Source organism: Bos indicus, chromosome 16, assembly GCF_029378745.1.
Source record: "Bos indicus isolate NIAB-ARS_2022 breed Sahiwal x Tharparkar chromosome 16, NIAB-ARS_B.indTharparkar_mat_pri_1.0, whole genome shotgun sequence".
Taxonomy (NCBI): domain Eukaryota; kingdom Metazoa; phylum Chordata; class Mammalia; order Artiodactyla; family Bovidae; genus Bos; species Bos indicus.
The window spans coordinates 74,399,048-74,414,159 of NC_091775.1; the positions used below are offsets into that span (position 1 = coordinate 74,399,048).

The window sequence follows — 15,112 nt, forward strand, 5'->3', positions numbered from 1 at the left end:
TTTTCACTTTCTCATTTTTTCAAATGACCTTAACCATTTTAAAGCCTACAGTTCAGTGGTACTAAGTATTAATGCATTCATGGTTGCTGTGCAACAATCACCGTCTTTTATCTCCAGAACATTTGCATCTTGCAAACCTGAAACTCTGTACCTATAAACACTAACTCCCTCTTCCCCCTCCTCTGATTTTCTGGCAGCCACCATTTTACTTTTCTATGCGATCCTGACTACTCTCCATACCGCCTATAAATTTGATTATGCAGTATTTGTCTTTTTGTGACTGACTTTCTTCACTTAGAATAATGTTCTCAAGGTTTATTCATGTTGTAGCACATATCAAAATTTCCTTTCTTTTTAAGACTGAATTGTATGTATGTCATAACTCCATAATTCAGTTTGCTTATCTGTTATCTGTCCATGGACATTTGGATGGCTTCCGTGTTTTAGCTATTGTGAATAATGGTTCCATGAGAGTACAGATATCCCTTCAAGACTCTGCTTTCTGAAAATATTGAATCACTGTGTTGTACACCTGAAACTAATATCACATTGTAAGTCAACTATACTTCAATTTGAAAAAGGAAGGAAAGAAAAGAAAGACTCTACTTTCGGTTCTTCTGAGTATATAGCCAGGAGTGGAATTTCTGCATCATGCAGTAATGCTGTTTTTAATTTTTGAAGGAACCTCCATCTATTTTCCACAGTAGTTGTACCATGCTACGTTCTAACCAACAGTGCACAAGAGTTCTGATTTCTTCACATCCTGTCAACAGTTGTTATTTTTTGTTTCTGTTTTTGATTTTGGCCATCTTAACAGTTGTGAGGTGACATATTATGGTTTCAATTTGAATTTCTCTGGTAATTAGTGATGTTAAGCATTTATTATGCAACTCTTGGCTATTTGTATGTCTTCTCTGGGGAAGTGTCTATTAAAGTCCTTGCCCATCAGGACTTTAATAGACACTTCCCCGGAGAAGAATAGAATCAGGCTGTTTTGTTGTTGTTGTTGAGTAGGGTAGTACTTTGAGACTACATAAATACTGTATTTCTTATTAAATTTTACCCACTAGGTTTAGCATTGATTGATACTTCTTGGATAAATGACTACTGTGATGGTTGCCAAATGGTTGCCTAATTTCATTATTCCTTCTGTATTTATCACTTGGCTTTTTATTGTATGGGAAAACCTTATTCTCTCCCTGCTTATTTACTCATGTATTTATTTATATCATTATGAATTCTTATTGTCTGTAATAGCTTATAATCTGTTTTTATCATTATTATTATTTGAAAGTCCCAATGGTCCTAGATTTGTTTCACGGGAGCCCTTGAAAAGTTTCTATGTTCTAATAACATGTCATTATTCTTTGAGCAGTTTTTTCTTTATAGGCACAACACCATTTCTCTGAGAAGTCTTGGTTTCTTTTAGTACAGAATGATATTTAGAAACTAAGATCTGGGTGCTAAGTGTGCTCCCAAGGCCTCTCAGATGCCAGAGCTGGAGAATATATGCACACACATATAGACACATGTATCTCTATTTCTGTATCTATCTATGTAGGTTAAAAGTTATTGATTCATACCAACACCTCCAATTCCAATTGAACATCACATAATTCATTCTAATTTTCTTCCTTTTCATATTTATAACTCCAGAAATGAGAACCTAGCTTTTGTTATCCTCAACATACACCACTTATTTGATTAAGGTGGTTAATCTGCGGTTGCTTCTGTGCCCTTTACATGGATGTCCTTTCCAGTACACCTGGGCTCTGACATCCCATGCCAGGACACAAGGATGACCTCTGCAGTCTACGTTGGGCTGCCCCATTACAGCCCCCTTGCACATACCTTCTCTGCCTCTCTCAGTTCTGAAGCCCCATGCCAGGTGCCGTACGGACACCCTCTGCTGCCCACTTGAGGTCTGAAACTTTACACCAGACCACCACTGCTGCCCCTGTGTGGACACCCTCCTTATCTCAGTCTCAGTATCTCAAGTTAGGCAACCACTGCTTCTCAACAGAAGCAGTATTTAAGGAAAATCATGCAAAGGCTAACTTCCTAGGTTGCGCAGTTATAAAGAATCCACCTGCCAATGCAGGAGACACAAGAGACATGAATTTAATTCCTGGGTTGGGAAGATCCTTTGAAGTAGGAAATGGCAACCTGCTCCAGTATTCTTGCCTGGAAAATTCCATGGGCAGAGGAGCCTCATGGGCTACAGTTTATGTGGTTGCAGAGAGCTGGACACTGCTGAGCACACATGCTGCACGCACACCCAAAGGCTGTTAAGGAACTCAGGCACGTCTACAGCATTGCCTGCCTCGCTTCTAGTCCAGCTCTGTCTTCCCTCAGCATCGCCTCACTGTGACCTGAGTCAGTGACTATACGTCTCTAGGCTGGTCATCGTAAATGATTTGGGGGCTTGACTTATACAATTCAGCTGACCAGTTAGATACCTCTTCTCTGGAGGGAGTTTAGAGTTGGAAAATGGAGAGAGCAAGAGAATAGGCAATGGGGCTGAAGTCAAGGGTACGCTAAGGGCTGAGAAAGGACTGTGACGGCCAGATTGACTCTGTCCCAAGTGAAGCAGAGCTTAACAGGGAGAGCGGGAGGAGGAGCAGACATATCGAGGGAAGCAGGAAGGGCCTAGCCATGCTAGCTCTGGGAGAGCCTAGCCACAGTTCCCTCGAGGCCAGCTGGGAAGGACTGAGACTGATGTTGCCCAATGTGGGCGAGTGATTTGGTGCCTCTTCAAAATAATATTCTTTAAATATCATTCATTACATTTAATTATTTAGTGCGTGCTGGAAAAGTCTAGCTTTCTAATGCTAGAAATAAAGGATTTATGATATGCACTTATTACATGGAAGTTCCTGAACAAGACAAGTTCATGGGAAAATGTTAAATGATTTAAAACTCATATAATACACTCAGCTCAGTCATATGTTAATTTGGAACCTGACTTCAGGCACATGGCCATTGGCTGTTTTCAGGTAGGTGTTGGTAGTTTTCCTTATAGGTGTATAGACAGGTTGAAAAAAAATTCTACAAAAAGTGTTTTGTTTATATATCTATGATTGGATTGATGATTATTCCTTGATAGATTCTTAGCATTGTATTTGTTGGGTGAATTTGGGACTCACCAGAACACTGCAGGCTCCCCCCTACCCCAGATACAAAATCCCCTCTATGTCTCCCACCTCTTGTTTTTAGAAAAGTTGAAGTCTCCCAGGATTCCAAGAGTTACGAAAGAGCAGGCTAGAGCAGTTAATGATTAGGAGAGTACAGTCCTAATAGTCTCGGTGTCTGATGCATATTCCTGAGCTGTGTTTCAGATGCTATAACAGCCACAAGGGGACATGACATAAGCTGTTCCATCGTGAGCAGCACTGACTCTGTGACTAATACAATTCTAAGAACTGGCCTCAAGAGAATAACATTAGTACTCATAATGATCTCTATCTTTCTGGGCATCAAAATAATTATAGCTTGCTCTGACCGTATTCACGAAAGCAGACGTTTAAAACTGTCAGCAAAGAGATGCTACAGACCCATGATGGCATCTTGAACTCAGAAAATATGGAGTCCTTTGTCAGCATAAAGAAATTAGAGAAGACAGACCTTCGCTCCTAAACCCGTAGAAATGGAATGATGTTTGACAGTGAGGAATTGAAACAGCTCTTTTGCGCCTTTCCTGTTTGCCCATTTCTGTTCCCCTCTAGCCTCAAAAGAACCTAACTATAGGAATGAGGTCACTAGGCAATTTAAACTAACTTCTGAGTTATGCTATCCTGAATGCATACCATGCCTGCCTAACTTGTATATTTTTTCCCCTAGATTAAAAGAAGTAAGAATGAAGAATTATATATTTGAAGAGTAACTACCTAGCTTTTTACCCTCATTAGTCCCCTCAGTTATCCTGCAGGCAGATTATGGGGACCAGATAATCTCTGAAAGAGAGTCAGCCAGTCTGCATACAATGGAGAAGGATGCAGAACTCAGCCTCCTGCCTTGATAATTCACTCAGATTCTTTCCCTCCTTTTCCCTTCAAAAACTGTCATGGCTGAGCAGAATCTCTGGAGTTGGTCTTAGGACATGGGTCCACTTTCTCCCAAGATTGTTGGCTCTTCTGATGGAAGTAACTTTCCTTTCTACTGACACTTGCCTCTTTTGAGCCAAAATTATTGGCTTTTGAGCAGCAAGCTAGCCGAACCAGAGCTCATTAACAAAATGATGGGAAAATTCAAGGCTACATACTGACTATAGAATGTTCATATTCTACATATGGAAGACACATTGCCAAATTGCTTTAGGTACAATGGAAACTGAAGGACAAGACTTTTAAAGATCAATAGTGAAAACCAGTAAGAGTGCCCATCTCATACCCACTTTGTAGAGTTAAATATAGTCTGCAACAGTGTTGTAGGCAAGCAAAAAACCAACTAAACAAGAAAGACACCCCCGCCTCTTCACGGTATTCCGTGTTTCAGTAGTCTCAGTCACCTGAGTTTATTTGTTTACTTGTGAGATTGAGCACAATCTCTGTCCTCCTAAAGTTCGCCATCCCGAGAGGTGAAACATTTCGCTTTTGCTTGTTGTACAGAATCCTCTCCCTTACTTTTCTTTAAAAGAAATTATTCTAACAAAATTCATACCCAGCTTGTTGTACAATAAGCAGCTCCAAAGTGAATAAAATGAAAAGTGAAAGCCCGTTTCTTTAAACACAGGTCAGCTCACACTACATATACCGTTCCGTGAACATATAGTTCTTATAGTCAATACTCATACAAATTTACATGGCATTTCACTTCCACTTAGGAACCTGCCCCTGGTGGTGGGTATTCAGGTTTCTTTTGGTGTTTCTATGACCATGAAGAATGCAGTGAGGGTTGCTTGCACCGGGATGTGGGCTTCAGGTCATAGGTGCCTGGCCTTCCTCTCCTGCTTATGGCTGCAGCCCCAGCATCTGCAGCTATGCCTGGATCAGCGTGGACCCACCATTCATATTTTTTGATAACTGAATCGACACACTTGGGAAGCATTTATGCAAATTTACCTGTAGCATAAATTTCTCAGGTGTAGCGTTAATCTCTCTCTCCCCAGCCATTCCTCATTTTGAAGTACCTTTGAGTAGATGTCTTCTTTTTAAAATCAAAGCTTTTTTCAAGAAGAAACCTCCCTGGGTCAAGCTCAACCATCTAAAGCTATCTTATGTCAGCAGGTCAAATTCACTTTTCACTTTATAACTTTAAATTCAGCTGTTTCAGTGATATACCTTTGTCAGACTTTGCAGCATGAAGCTGCATGCAACATTGATTCACTGTATTTACTGTTAGAAAAGTTTTGTTAATATCTTAATAGGCAATGACATGGAAAAACAGCTCACAGAATAGAAAATATAGATGACCTATAAACACACGAACATGAAATTCACTCATTAATTACCTGACTTTTATGAAATATCCACCACAGGCCAGGTGCTATTGTAGGAAATAAGTAAATAAGTATAACCAAAAATAGAAGGCAATGGCACCCCACTCCAGTACTATTGCCTGGAAAATCCCATGGATGGAGGAGCCTGGTGGGCTGCAGTCCATGGGGTCGCACAGAGTTGGACACGAGTGAAGCGACTTAGCAGCACTAGCAGCAGCAGCAGCTCTTAAGGGGACAGGGACCTCACATTCCATTCCATAAGTAAACAAAGAAATTCAAACTGTAACCACTGAATGCCTTGTTCCTTTACTTACAGAACTGTCAATTGCTGAAAACTTGGTTAACTCTCCAAAGCAGGTGTGAGATGAACACTCATATATACTCAAGGTGGGAATGGAACATGATGTTCATATTCATTTAAATGGGTTTTTATTTTTGTGTATTTAAAAAGTCAGGTCTTTTATTTTTCACTTTTATATAAAGCAATTTGGAAATACATACCAATAGCCTTAGAATCATCAGTTCCATCATTTCACCCAGTAAATCTAGTACTAAAAATTTATCAAGGAAATACTCATCAACCAAGTCACAGATTTATGTATAAGATTCTTGTTTTAGGGTTTTAAAAATACATTGAGAGTAACTACATCCAAGTCCTCCTAAAACAGAGTTCCCCTGCTGAGCTTATGATTAACCTTTCTATTCAAAACTTTATTCCCTTTCTTGTCCCACCTTAGTTTCCCTCAGGATTGAGGTGTATCAAAGAAAAGGGGGGATTGAAACCAAGTAGGACCCTGTGGGGGCATTCCTGGGTTCTATGGGCCTTCCATGTCCTCTATTTCTTATCTGTAGAAAAAAAGGCTTTTGTCTCTTAGGCCTTCTCCAAGTTTCAAAGAACAAGTAGCTAATGATTAGGACAAGAGTCACAGGACTCCTATATCCTCCTAAAGGGATATAAGTTATAATCTGATGCTTATCTTTGATTTGTTCTGCAGAAACTGTGCCCGCCCCCCCACCCCACTCAGTAGAGGATGATGAGTACATGCTGATTACAAGCACATAGACCCAGACTCTTGAAACTAGAAGGCTGATGATTGAGATCCCAGAAACATCACCCTGTTACCTCACCATCAGCCAGTCAGAAGAAGGTCCTCAAGCTAATCCTATGACAGTTTCCACAGCACTGTCTTAAAAAACCCTTGTTTAAAAGTCAGTGAAGAGTTTGAGTCTTTTGAGCATGGGCTGCACGTTCTCCTTGCTTGGTGCCCTGCAATAAACGCTGTACATTCCTTCACCATAACCTGGTGTCCGTAGATTGGCTTTGCTGTGAAACAGTGAGCAGACCTGAGTTTGTTGTTGTTGTTGTTCAGTCACTCAGTCATGTCTGACTCTTTGTGACCCCGTGGACTGCAGCACGCCAGGCTTCCCTTCCTTCACCGTCTCCTGGAACTTGCTCAGATTCACGTCCATTGAATTGGTGTGGCCATCCAGCCATCTTGTCCTCTGTCATCCCCTTCTCCTGCCTTCAATCTCTCCCAACATCAGGGTCTTTTCCAATGAGTCAGCTCTTTGCATCAGGTGGCCAAAGTATTGGAGCTTCAGCTTCAGCATCAGTCCTTCCAATGAATATTCAGGGTTGATTTCCTTTTGGATTGACTGGTTTGATCTTCTACCTGAGTTTGGTTCCATAAGAATAATTGTTCTGTATTTATATGTATCTAGAAGTAAATTCTTCAAAATATTGGCACGATTATGGAGGAGTTTTATTCTCAGCTTTGTGCTTCTCTTCATTTTTCCCAATTTTCATACTCTGTGTGTGTGTGTATGTGAAGCTTTTATAATCACAGAAATATTTTTAAAAAGTGTTAGGGCCATTATTAGTTCCATTATTTTGTGCCTTTAATTTATAATCTTTTATGAGAGGTGTATTTCAGAATTTGCTTCCTATGATGCTTCCTTCTTTTGAATATAATCTTGTCTATCATTGATTCTGTTTTATTCCTTTTTTTGTCAAGAAACTCAAGAGTCAATTTAGAAACTTAAGCACAGCATCTATGTTGAGTCTAATTTTGGCATTTTTATATTCTTCTCTTAAAACCTCGTTTTTTACTTGGGTATTTCCAAATAAAGGGTATTTGTTATAAGCCTTTTCAAACTCTTTGGTGAGTGGACATAAAGGCATGGATGATGGTAGAACTCTGCTATTTTCGTCAGGAACAGTACTTGAATGAAAATAATGGTCTAGCAGGATTAAGGAGCCATGACTACTTAAGTTTTTCCAACCCACCCCTTTCAAGGGAGTAATGGTCACATGAATAGCATTATTTTTTCAACCTGCACTAATAGCATTGTTTTCAACCTTCACTAAATTGTCGCGGTCACAGCAGGGAGTCTTCTCCCCCACTTTAAAGTCTCCCCTCACCGCTCTAGGGCAGCAGATGCGACACTGAACTCCAATTCCAGTGTGCCAAGTTGTTTGAGTCCTCCGGATTCCATCTGAGCACAGTCTCTTGAATTTAGGCAACAATGACTCCTGCAGTTTTTATGTGCAGGTGGTTGGTTCTTCCTCTGAACTCCTTTCGGTCTTCTCCCAGGCCCTACAGAGGACAAATCTATACACACACACACACACACACACACACGCCTCACCTTCCTGGTGTTTCTCCCCACGCCCCTCGACACTGTTCAAACCTGCAGCATTCCCCTCATCACGTAAATACCTACATCTATATGTAGAAATACTTCCACTCACCTTGGCAATTGTGCACCCTGAAAATTATTTCTGAGGAAATCAGGTTTAAGAGTAAAGATTCATCTTAGAAAAATTAAGACAATTGGGTGAGGGATAAATTACCTCATTTTACTGTATTTGCTAGGCTTATTTGCATCCTAGGCAATGGCACCCCACTCCAATACTCTTGCCTGGCAAATCCCATGGATGGAGGAGCCTGGTGGGCTGCAGTCCATGGGGTCGCTGAGTCAGACACGACCGAGCGACTTCACTTTCACTTTTCACATTCATGCATTGGAGAAGGCAATGGCAACCCACTCCAGTGTTCTTGCCTGGAGAACCCCAGGGACAGGAGAGCCTGGTGGGGTTGCACAGAGTCGGACACAACTGAAGCGACTTAGCAGCAGCAGCAGTTTGCATCCTAGATCTTGGTTGCCACCCTCCCTGCTTCCCTTCAAGTCATATCCATACATTAAAAATGAGCCTATATTTCAGGAACAAATGAATGTCAGAGCTGAAGGCTCTGAGATTAACAGCTCTAAACTCTTCCGCTTGTCTGTATGCAAAGCGGAATTTTGCGTAATCCAAATCCTGTTAGCTGATCAGTTGAGAAACCTGTTTCTTTTTCTTCTTTGTAATGTAGAATTCTTGAAATAGGTTTAGACCACACAGCCAGTCCACAACCAACAAGTGGGTTAAAGTCCAACAAATAACTTCATGCACTGGTTTGAGTTTTCCCAGGAAAGCATTGTCTTACAGGCTATTTGCCTCTGGCTAGTCAGCTATAATGTGATTGAAATACTACACGTATGTATAAAAAATAGTAGGAAACAATGCTGGGAATGAGTAAACAGGGAAAGGAATACACTTGAATAATTCTTATAAAATATATAGGAAGCTGATCTTTTTAAAAGATTTACTTGGAGAATAATGAATAGGTAACTGGAGACATTTTATGGAGCTTCCAAAGAGAGATATGAGAACTCAGGGGTTACTGACAAGGTTCTTTGACTCCTTTTGGTGTGTTTTTCATTTCGAATATTTGAAGAAGCCCCGTGTTTTATTTCGTCTAGTTTCATTTCAGAATAGGCCTTAGATTTTTCTTGCTACGGAAGAATCACGACCCCTACCCTTATACTGGCCCAATGCAGTTAACATTTGTACTCTAATTATTGCTAATATTTGTATCACCAATGAAGCTGAAAAAGAGAGAGGAAGTAGGGTTTCTAAAGGTAACTTAGCAAAATGAAGTAGGTAAGAATAAAGAGGAAACATTGAAAGGAATCTGGTGAAGACTGAAAAGTCTTTACAGGAGATAATGTTAAATGGATCCTCAGGGGAAAGCCAGGGTGGCGGGGGCGGTGGTTTGTCCATGATTCCCTTGATGGGGCATAAAGGAGGGGCAGAGAAGCAGTATCAGATGCTGGGTGCCAACTGTCGTGTGTGTAGGTGACATAGTTATGGGGTTCACAGAATCAGGGGATTCAGAAATGGAATGACTTTTACTTTTCTAAAATTGAACCTAAGATAACTTTTTTGACTCATGGCCGATAAGCTTTCTTCAGATGTTTTCAAATGTTCTCTGCCTAATTCAGTGATTTCCGCGCCCCCCCCCCCCCACCCCAGTCATATTGGAGTATTAATCTTCCTGTCTCAGTTTGTTTCACAAATACCATGCAGGTATTTTCTTTCCATTCTTTATCCTACCCCACTGTCCCCTGTTTCACTGCCTGATCTTTTTGACTTCATGATGGATCTTGGATGTGACAGAGATTGGGTCCAGAATGTGTGTGTATGGTGTGAGGTACATGTGTGGGGTGTCCTAGAGGGAACACCACCTCTAGTCTTATACGCATGGGTGATGTAGGGGAGACTGTTGTTTGTCAACATCAGTGTCTTTTATAGAAATAGAACCCCTGATTTTCAGCTGGACACAAGTCCATCCTGAATAAAGACCATAACTACAATTAGCTGTAGCAGAAGTGTGTGACATTCAAGTTCTTCTTCCTTGAAAGTGTTCTTCTTTCTTCATTTTCTCTAGCTAGAATTCTGACATGATAATGAGCCATTTTGGACATACAGGTGAGGATAATAATGCCCAGATATGCTGGTTTTGGGATAGAAAGTTCCCAGATGATTCCACAGATAGAACTTCTGTTGCAGCTCTAAACTCTTCCCCAGGCTGTTCCATGTTAGAAAAATAAATTTAGATATGTTTAAGCCATTGTAAATTTGGGTTTTTGTGACACTAGTTCAACATATACCCAAACTAGCACGTGGTGAAAAGAGGGAGACTAAGCAGTGTAACTAGATATTACACACACATAGAGACTTGAGCAGTAGGTGCCAGAAATGGTGTTGAGTGGTAGATGGATGTGGACAGTAAGGACCTTCCCAGAGGCGACAGTACTGTCTCTGATGATGCAAAAGAAGTAGCCAATGTTTTAGAGAACGTATTAAAAGTGTAGGATTTCTATGTAATGCAATACATGGAAATGCACTGGGGAGAAAAACAATTGCTGATTACTGCAATTCAATAAACCACTTAATGCAGTCCCTGGAAAGAATTATTAAAAAGCCATCCCAATGCTCTTTGGCTGACCTTAGGTTTAATCTGAGGTTTTGCGTCCCCCTGTTTGTGGGATTCAGATTTTAAGGAGGAAGGATTAAGGAACACATTTGCTGACTGTCTGAAAGAACAACAAAACTTCAATTAAAAAAAAAAAGAATATAGTCTAGAGCAGGGAAATTCTTCAATTAGGGTGCGAAAGGAAAGTGCTTGTACTTTGCAGATTCAGACATTCTTCAAAACAAACAGGCTGGATTTTTGGCTATACAAACAACAGACACGAAGGACAGCAGTCCAGCTAGGTTTCTACCTCCCAGAGTCCACAGAGACCACGAGGCGACATTTAGTCATCGGAGAAGACATGCAGAAACAGAGGTTATCAGAATTTCATCATGTCCCCAGCCTGCTGCGCTAATTCTGTTCCTTCTGAGACTATTTCAGCCACATCTTACACAGAGTTAAACTCACCAGATAAAGCACACCCTATGTCCAGAGTGGCTGTATCAATCAACCGAGATCATAAAAGCCACCTACACCATGACCGACCCGCGGGTTTTGGCCGATGCCCGAGGAGGGGTTGGGGATGTGCCCAGCACCCTCTCACTCAGTATGCATCCAGATGCTCTCCCTTCCTTTCAGCGCAGAGAGAGGCTGTGTCTGGGGAGGGGTGGGGGAGTCTGTGTTGTCCAGGAAGCACAGGGATGCATATCAATCACTCTGTTTGGCGGGTAGCACAGACACACTGCCCTTTTATCCTATCACTATGCAGGCCTTTCCCGTCCGTCCGTGAAGTAGGACTCTTTACAATATAGATGGTGTTCTGAGTCACAATAATAACGTGCATTTGTGAACTACTCAAGAAATTATAGAGCTTCTAGGTGATTCGTTTTCACATTGCCAGGAGCCACATGCAGATGGCCAATTCCGATCCTGGTGTTTGCGTCTTCTAGCCACGTCCCTCTCACTGACTAATCAACAAATAATGTGTGGCAATTCTCTACTGCACCCATAATGAAACGGGCCTAGGAATCCCCAAAGTTGGAAACTCTCTGGCTTTTCCCTGGTGATCCCTTCAAATGCTGTCACCATCAAAAGCACAGGGGGCCTCTCTTGATTTTGCAGCTTTCTCTTTCTGAATATTTCTCTGGACGCACTTTCTCTCTACCCTGTTGGTGGATTAAAATGAACTTTTGATGTAGCAAGTTCAGATTTTGGAGAACACCCCCGATATAGGCAGGTCTGTTATAATTTGGTTTATTTGTTTTCGTTGTTCATTTTGCCTTGGCTTAACCCACTTATCAGTCAACTGTGTGTTGTTAAAATATTTCACCTCTCAGTTCTCCCTTTGCACCAACTAACTTCAGCAACCTATAGCTCTGGGTCATGGAAGAAGCAAAATCTTCTTTACGATGACCAAGTCTGTCTCTGAGACTCAGGACAGGCGGCAGCCTTTCAATGACCCTAGGACTCCAGCTTGTTGATCACAAACCACCTGGCGAGTTCAGGGAAGCTCTCTGAACTGCTGTTCTCTCTCTGTAACTTCCAGGAACTCTGTAGTCTACCCACTCTGAACAGTCCTCATCTCTCTCATCTCCCTTGTTCCAAACACTCTCTCTGTTTCTCAGCATGCACGCTCCTCAGTGAGTTTCCTTACCCAAGGCTGTTATTCATATATCTGCCGGTCTACACATATGGGCAAGCTGTTCATCAGCTTTTGTTTAGTGTCAGCCTAAACATTTCAACTTCTGGTTTCTATTGTGTTCCTTCTCGGCATGCAAATGGGCAAAATGCATGTTCACTGCAGAGCCCTCAACGCCATCATCCCTGGCACTCGGGCCGCTCCTGCCCTGCGCACTGGCCCCTGGCCCACTCACCGGCTATGGAGGAGACGACCACAATGCTCCCGTTGGTCTGCTTCAGCATGGGCAAGGCGGCTGTGCTCAGGACCACATAACTCAGAAGGTTGACCTCCAGGGTTCTGCGCAAGAGATGGATGTCATTGCTAAACACCCCCAAAGGCGTGTAGTGGATGTGGTTGAGAATGAGCATGTCAAGTCCCCCTGCAAGAGACGGCTGTGGTGAGAGAAACCATCTGAGGTTGATACCTCCCCCTCCCAGGTCTCAAAAGCTCCCTGGTGACCCCTAGGGCAAAGTCCAGAGGGGAGAGAGGAGACGCTGTCTCACCCACGAGCTCTCCAGCTTTGGCAACAAATTGTTCAGCGAAGGTCATGTTCTCCATGGTGCCCGCCACGTAGTGTGCTGAGGCCGCCCCCAGCTCCAGGCAGCGGGATACCACCTGCAGGGGCATAGTGGCAACTGGCGTGGGTCTTGGCTGCAGACCTTTGGTGGGGGCAGTCTCTGGCATAATGGGGGCTTAAATGAGAGCTTGCTCACAGCCCTGAAAAGTGTGTGTACGTGTGTGTCATTAAAGGCAACTGACACAGCATTTGTCCTCTGTTTGAAATACTGTCTGGAACAAGGTCGGGTTAGAGATGGATAAATCGCAGTGCTGGAGTTTAAGTCCATGGTTTGTGCTCATGAGTCTCTGTGAACAGATGGTTCTGAACACATGATTGATATGGATGCTAGTTTCCATGTGGGTAGTCTTAGGTTTGTGCGTATTTGTGTATCCTTGGATTTGTGAGTCTGAGTATGTAAGAGGGCGTGTGTCTGCATGGTGACCAGAATGTGAATTCTTGAATAGGTACTGGAATGTTGGTATCTAAGTACATGGCTATATATCTGTAACTCCATGTGTCAGTGTGTGTGAATGGGCATGTCTGTGAGCATGCAGAGCCCAAGAACTTTGTGTCTAGATATGTATGCATGAGAAGGAACACTTAAAAGCATACTTTGGTATTCCTGTGGGTGTTTGAATCCTGTGTGTGTGTGTGTGTGTGTGTGTGTATCTGTGTCTGAGTGTGCCAGTTCTGTTGGCATGTATTAGCGAGCATATAAAGGAATACATCTGGGCACATGAGGTACATATGGCTGTGGGCACAGGACCCTCACCTTCTTTAGACTTTCTTCTGACCTCGCTGTCACTACCACATGTGCTCCCATCCTTGCCAGGTGATAGGCCATTTCTCTTCCGATTCCCTTGCTGGCCCCCGTGACAATCACTCTCTTTCCTCGAAGCATCTCTGGGAAACCCCAAAAGGAAGTGAGGACCATGCATGGCACCAACATTCCTCCTCCCACTCTAGAGGTGGAGAGCTTTATCTCAGTGTCTGAAGGTTATGAGCCCACATCAGCTCATCCCAAGCTGCATAAATCAGTGAAGGGACAGACCCGTCTTTCGGAAGCATTTTCTGAAATGGGAATTTGCTTTGGTGGCTCAAAAGCAAGTCTCCCTGCTGCCCTTTTTGAAAACCCTCATGGACAGAGAGTTTAGCTAAAACACTGGAGTTCCAGACGTTTCTGGACTCATCCGATTGCTCAATTGAAATAAAATTCAAAAAGTCATCAAAACACATGTGCTCATAGAGATTCCAGGGATTTTCTCTCACTTCTATTTAGTCATCAACTCCAGAATTCTTTCTTATTTCCCACTTATCCACCCCTTCACAGAGCTCAATTATCTGGTGAAGTTGTGAATTTTGGAATTACCCTCATTTTTTTTCCTTTTTTTTTTTTTTGCAGGAGATCTAAAATTGCTTTCAATTTAATGTGCCAAATAAAACATGGATTATTTAGCAATCTTTTAACCTCCTCACATCCCATAAACAGAAGCATAGTCTTACCTCAGGGTCCCGTCTTGTCCAGCAACTCTGGGGATCAAGAACTCCTTCTGATCCTCAGAAACATTCCAGCCATCCCTGGGTGTTAAAATCAATTCCTCCAGCCATCCCTGGGTTTTAAAATCTTTTCCTCCAAAATTAAACACATTGGTACTTACCTGGTCTGAATTCCTCATTCGCAGAATAGTAGTAGTAGGCCAAGAAGATCCCCAGGATGGGGAGGAGGTATTTTTTCATAAAAGCCATCAGACAGGGATCTGGCACAAGGAGCCCTGTGGGACACACAGAGAGAACCTACAGAGCTTTCTACAACCTCCTAGGCAGGCAGCAGCCTCCGAATTGTGACATCAGGGACGGGGGAGGCTGGAGTAGTCTCAGGCAGTGCTAGCCAATTTCCCTGTCAGAGCCGCGATTGGCTTTGGGTGGGATCCCATTCGTCCCTGGCAGCCTGTGTGGTAGATTTCATAATGGACAATGTTTACTCCATTTCATTGAGCAAGAAGAGACTTCCAGATGGCCAGGCTCATGACTGTACAGAACTGGATTCCTGAGCATCCCTACCCCGAGCCCATCTTCCTTGTAACGCCATTTATGCCAGGAATCAACGGCCTTTCAAAAGTGGTATATCAAAGGCT

At 42.5% G+C, this 15,112-nt stretch overlaps 1 protein-coding gene across 1 annotated transcript in view; it reads right to left on the reverse strand.

Moving 5' to 3' along the window:
- HSD11B1 (hydroxysteroid 11-beta dehydrogenase 1) overlaps positions 1-14,835 on the reverse strand; it is a 45,373-nt gene extending 30,538 nt beyond the window's left edge. The window contains exons 1-4 of the mRNA XM_019976450.2: positions 14,636-14,835; positions 13,750-13,880; positions 12,922-13,033; positions 12,612-12,797 (exon numbers count right to left, since the gene is read on the reverse strand). Of these exons, the coding sequence (XP_019832009.1) occupies positions 12,612-12,797; positions 12,922-13,033; positions 13,750-13,880; positions 14,636-14,723 (517 nt within the window). The 5' untranslated portion in view covers positions 14,724-14,835. The remainder of the gene's footprint in view (positions 1-12,611; positions 12,798-12,921; positions 13,034-13,749; positions 13,881-14,635) is intronic.
- Between the last annotated feature and the right edge of the window lie 277 nt (positions 14,836-15,112).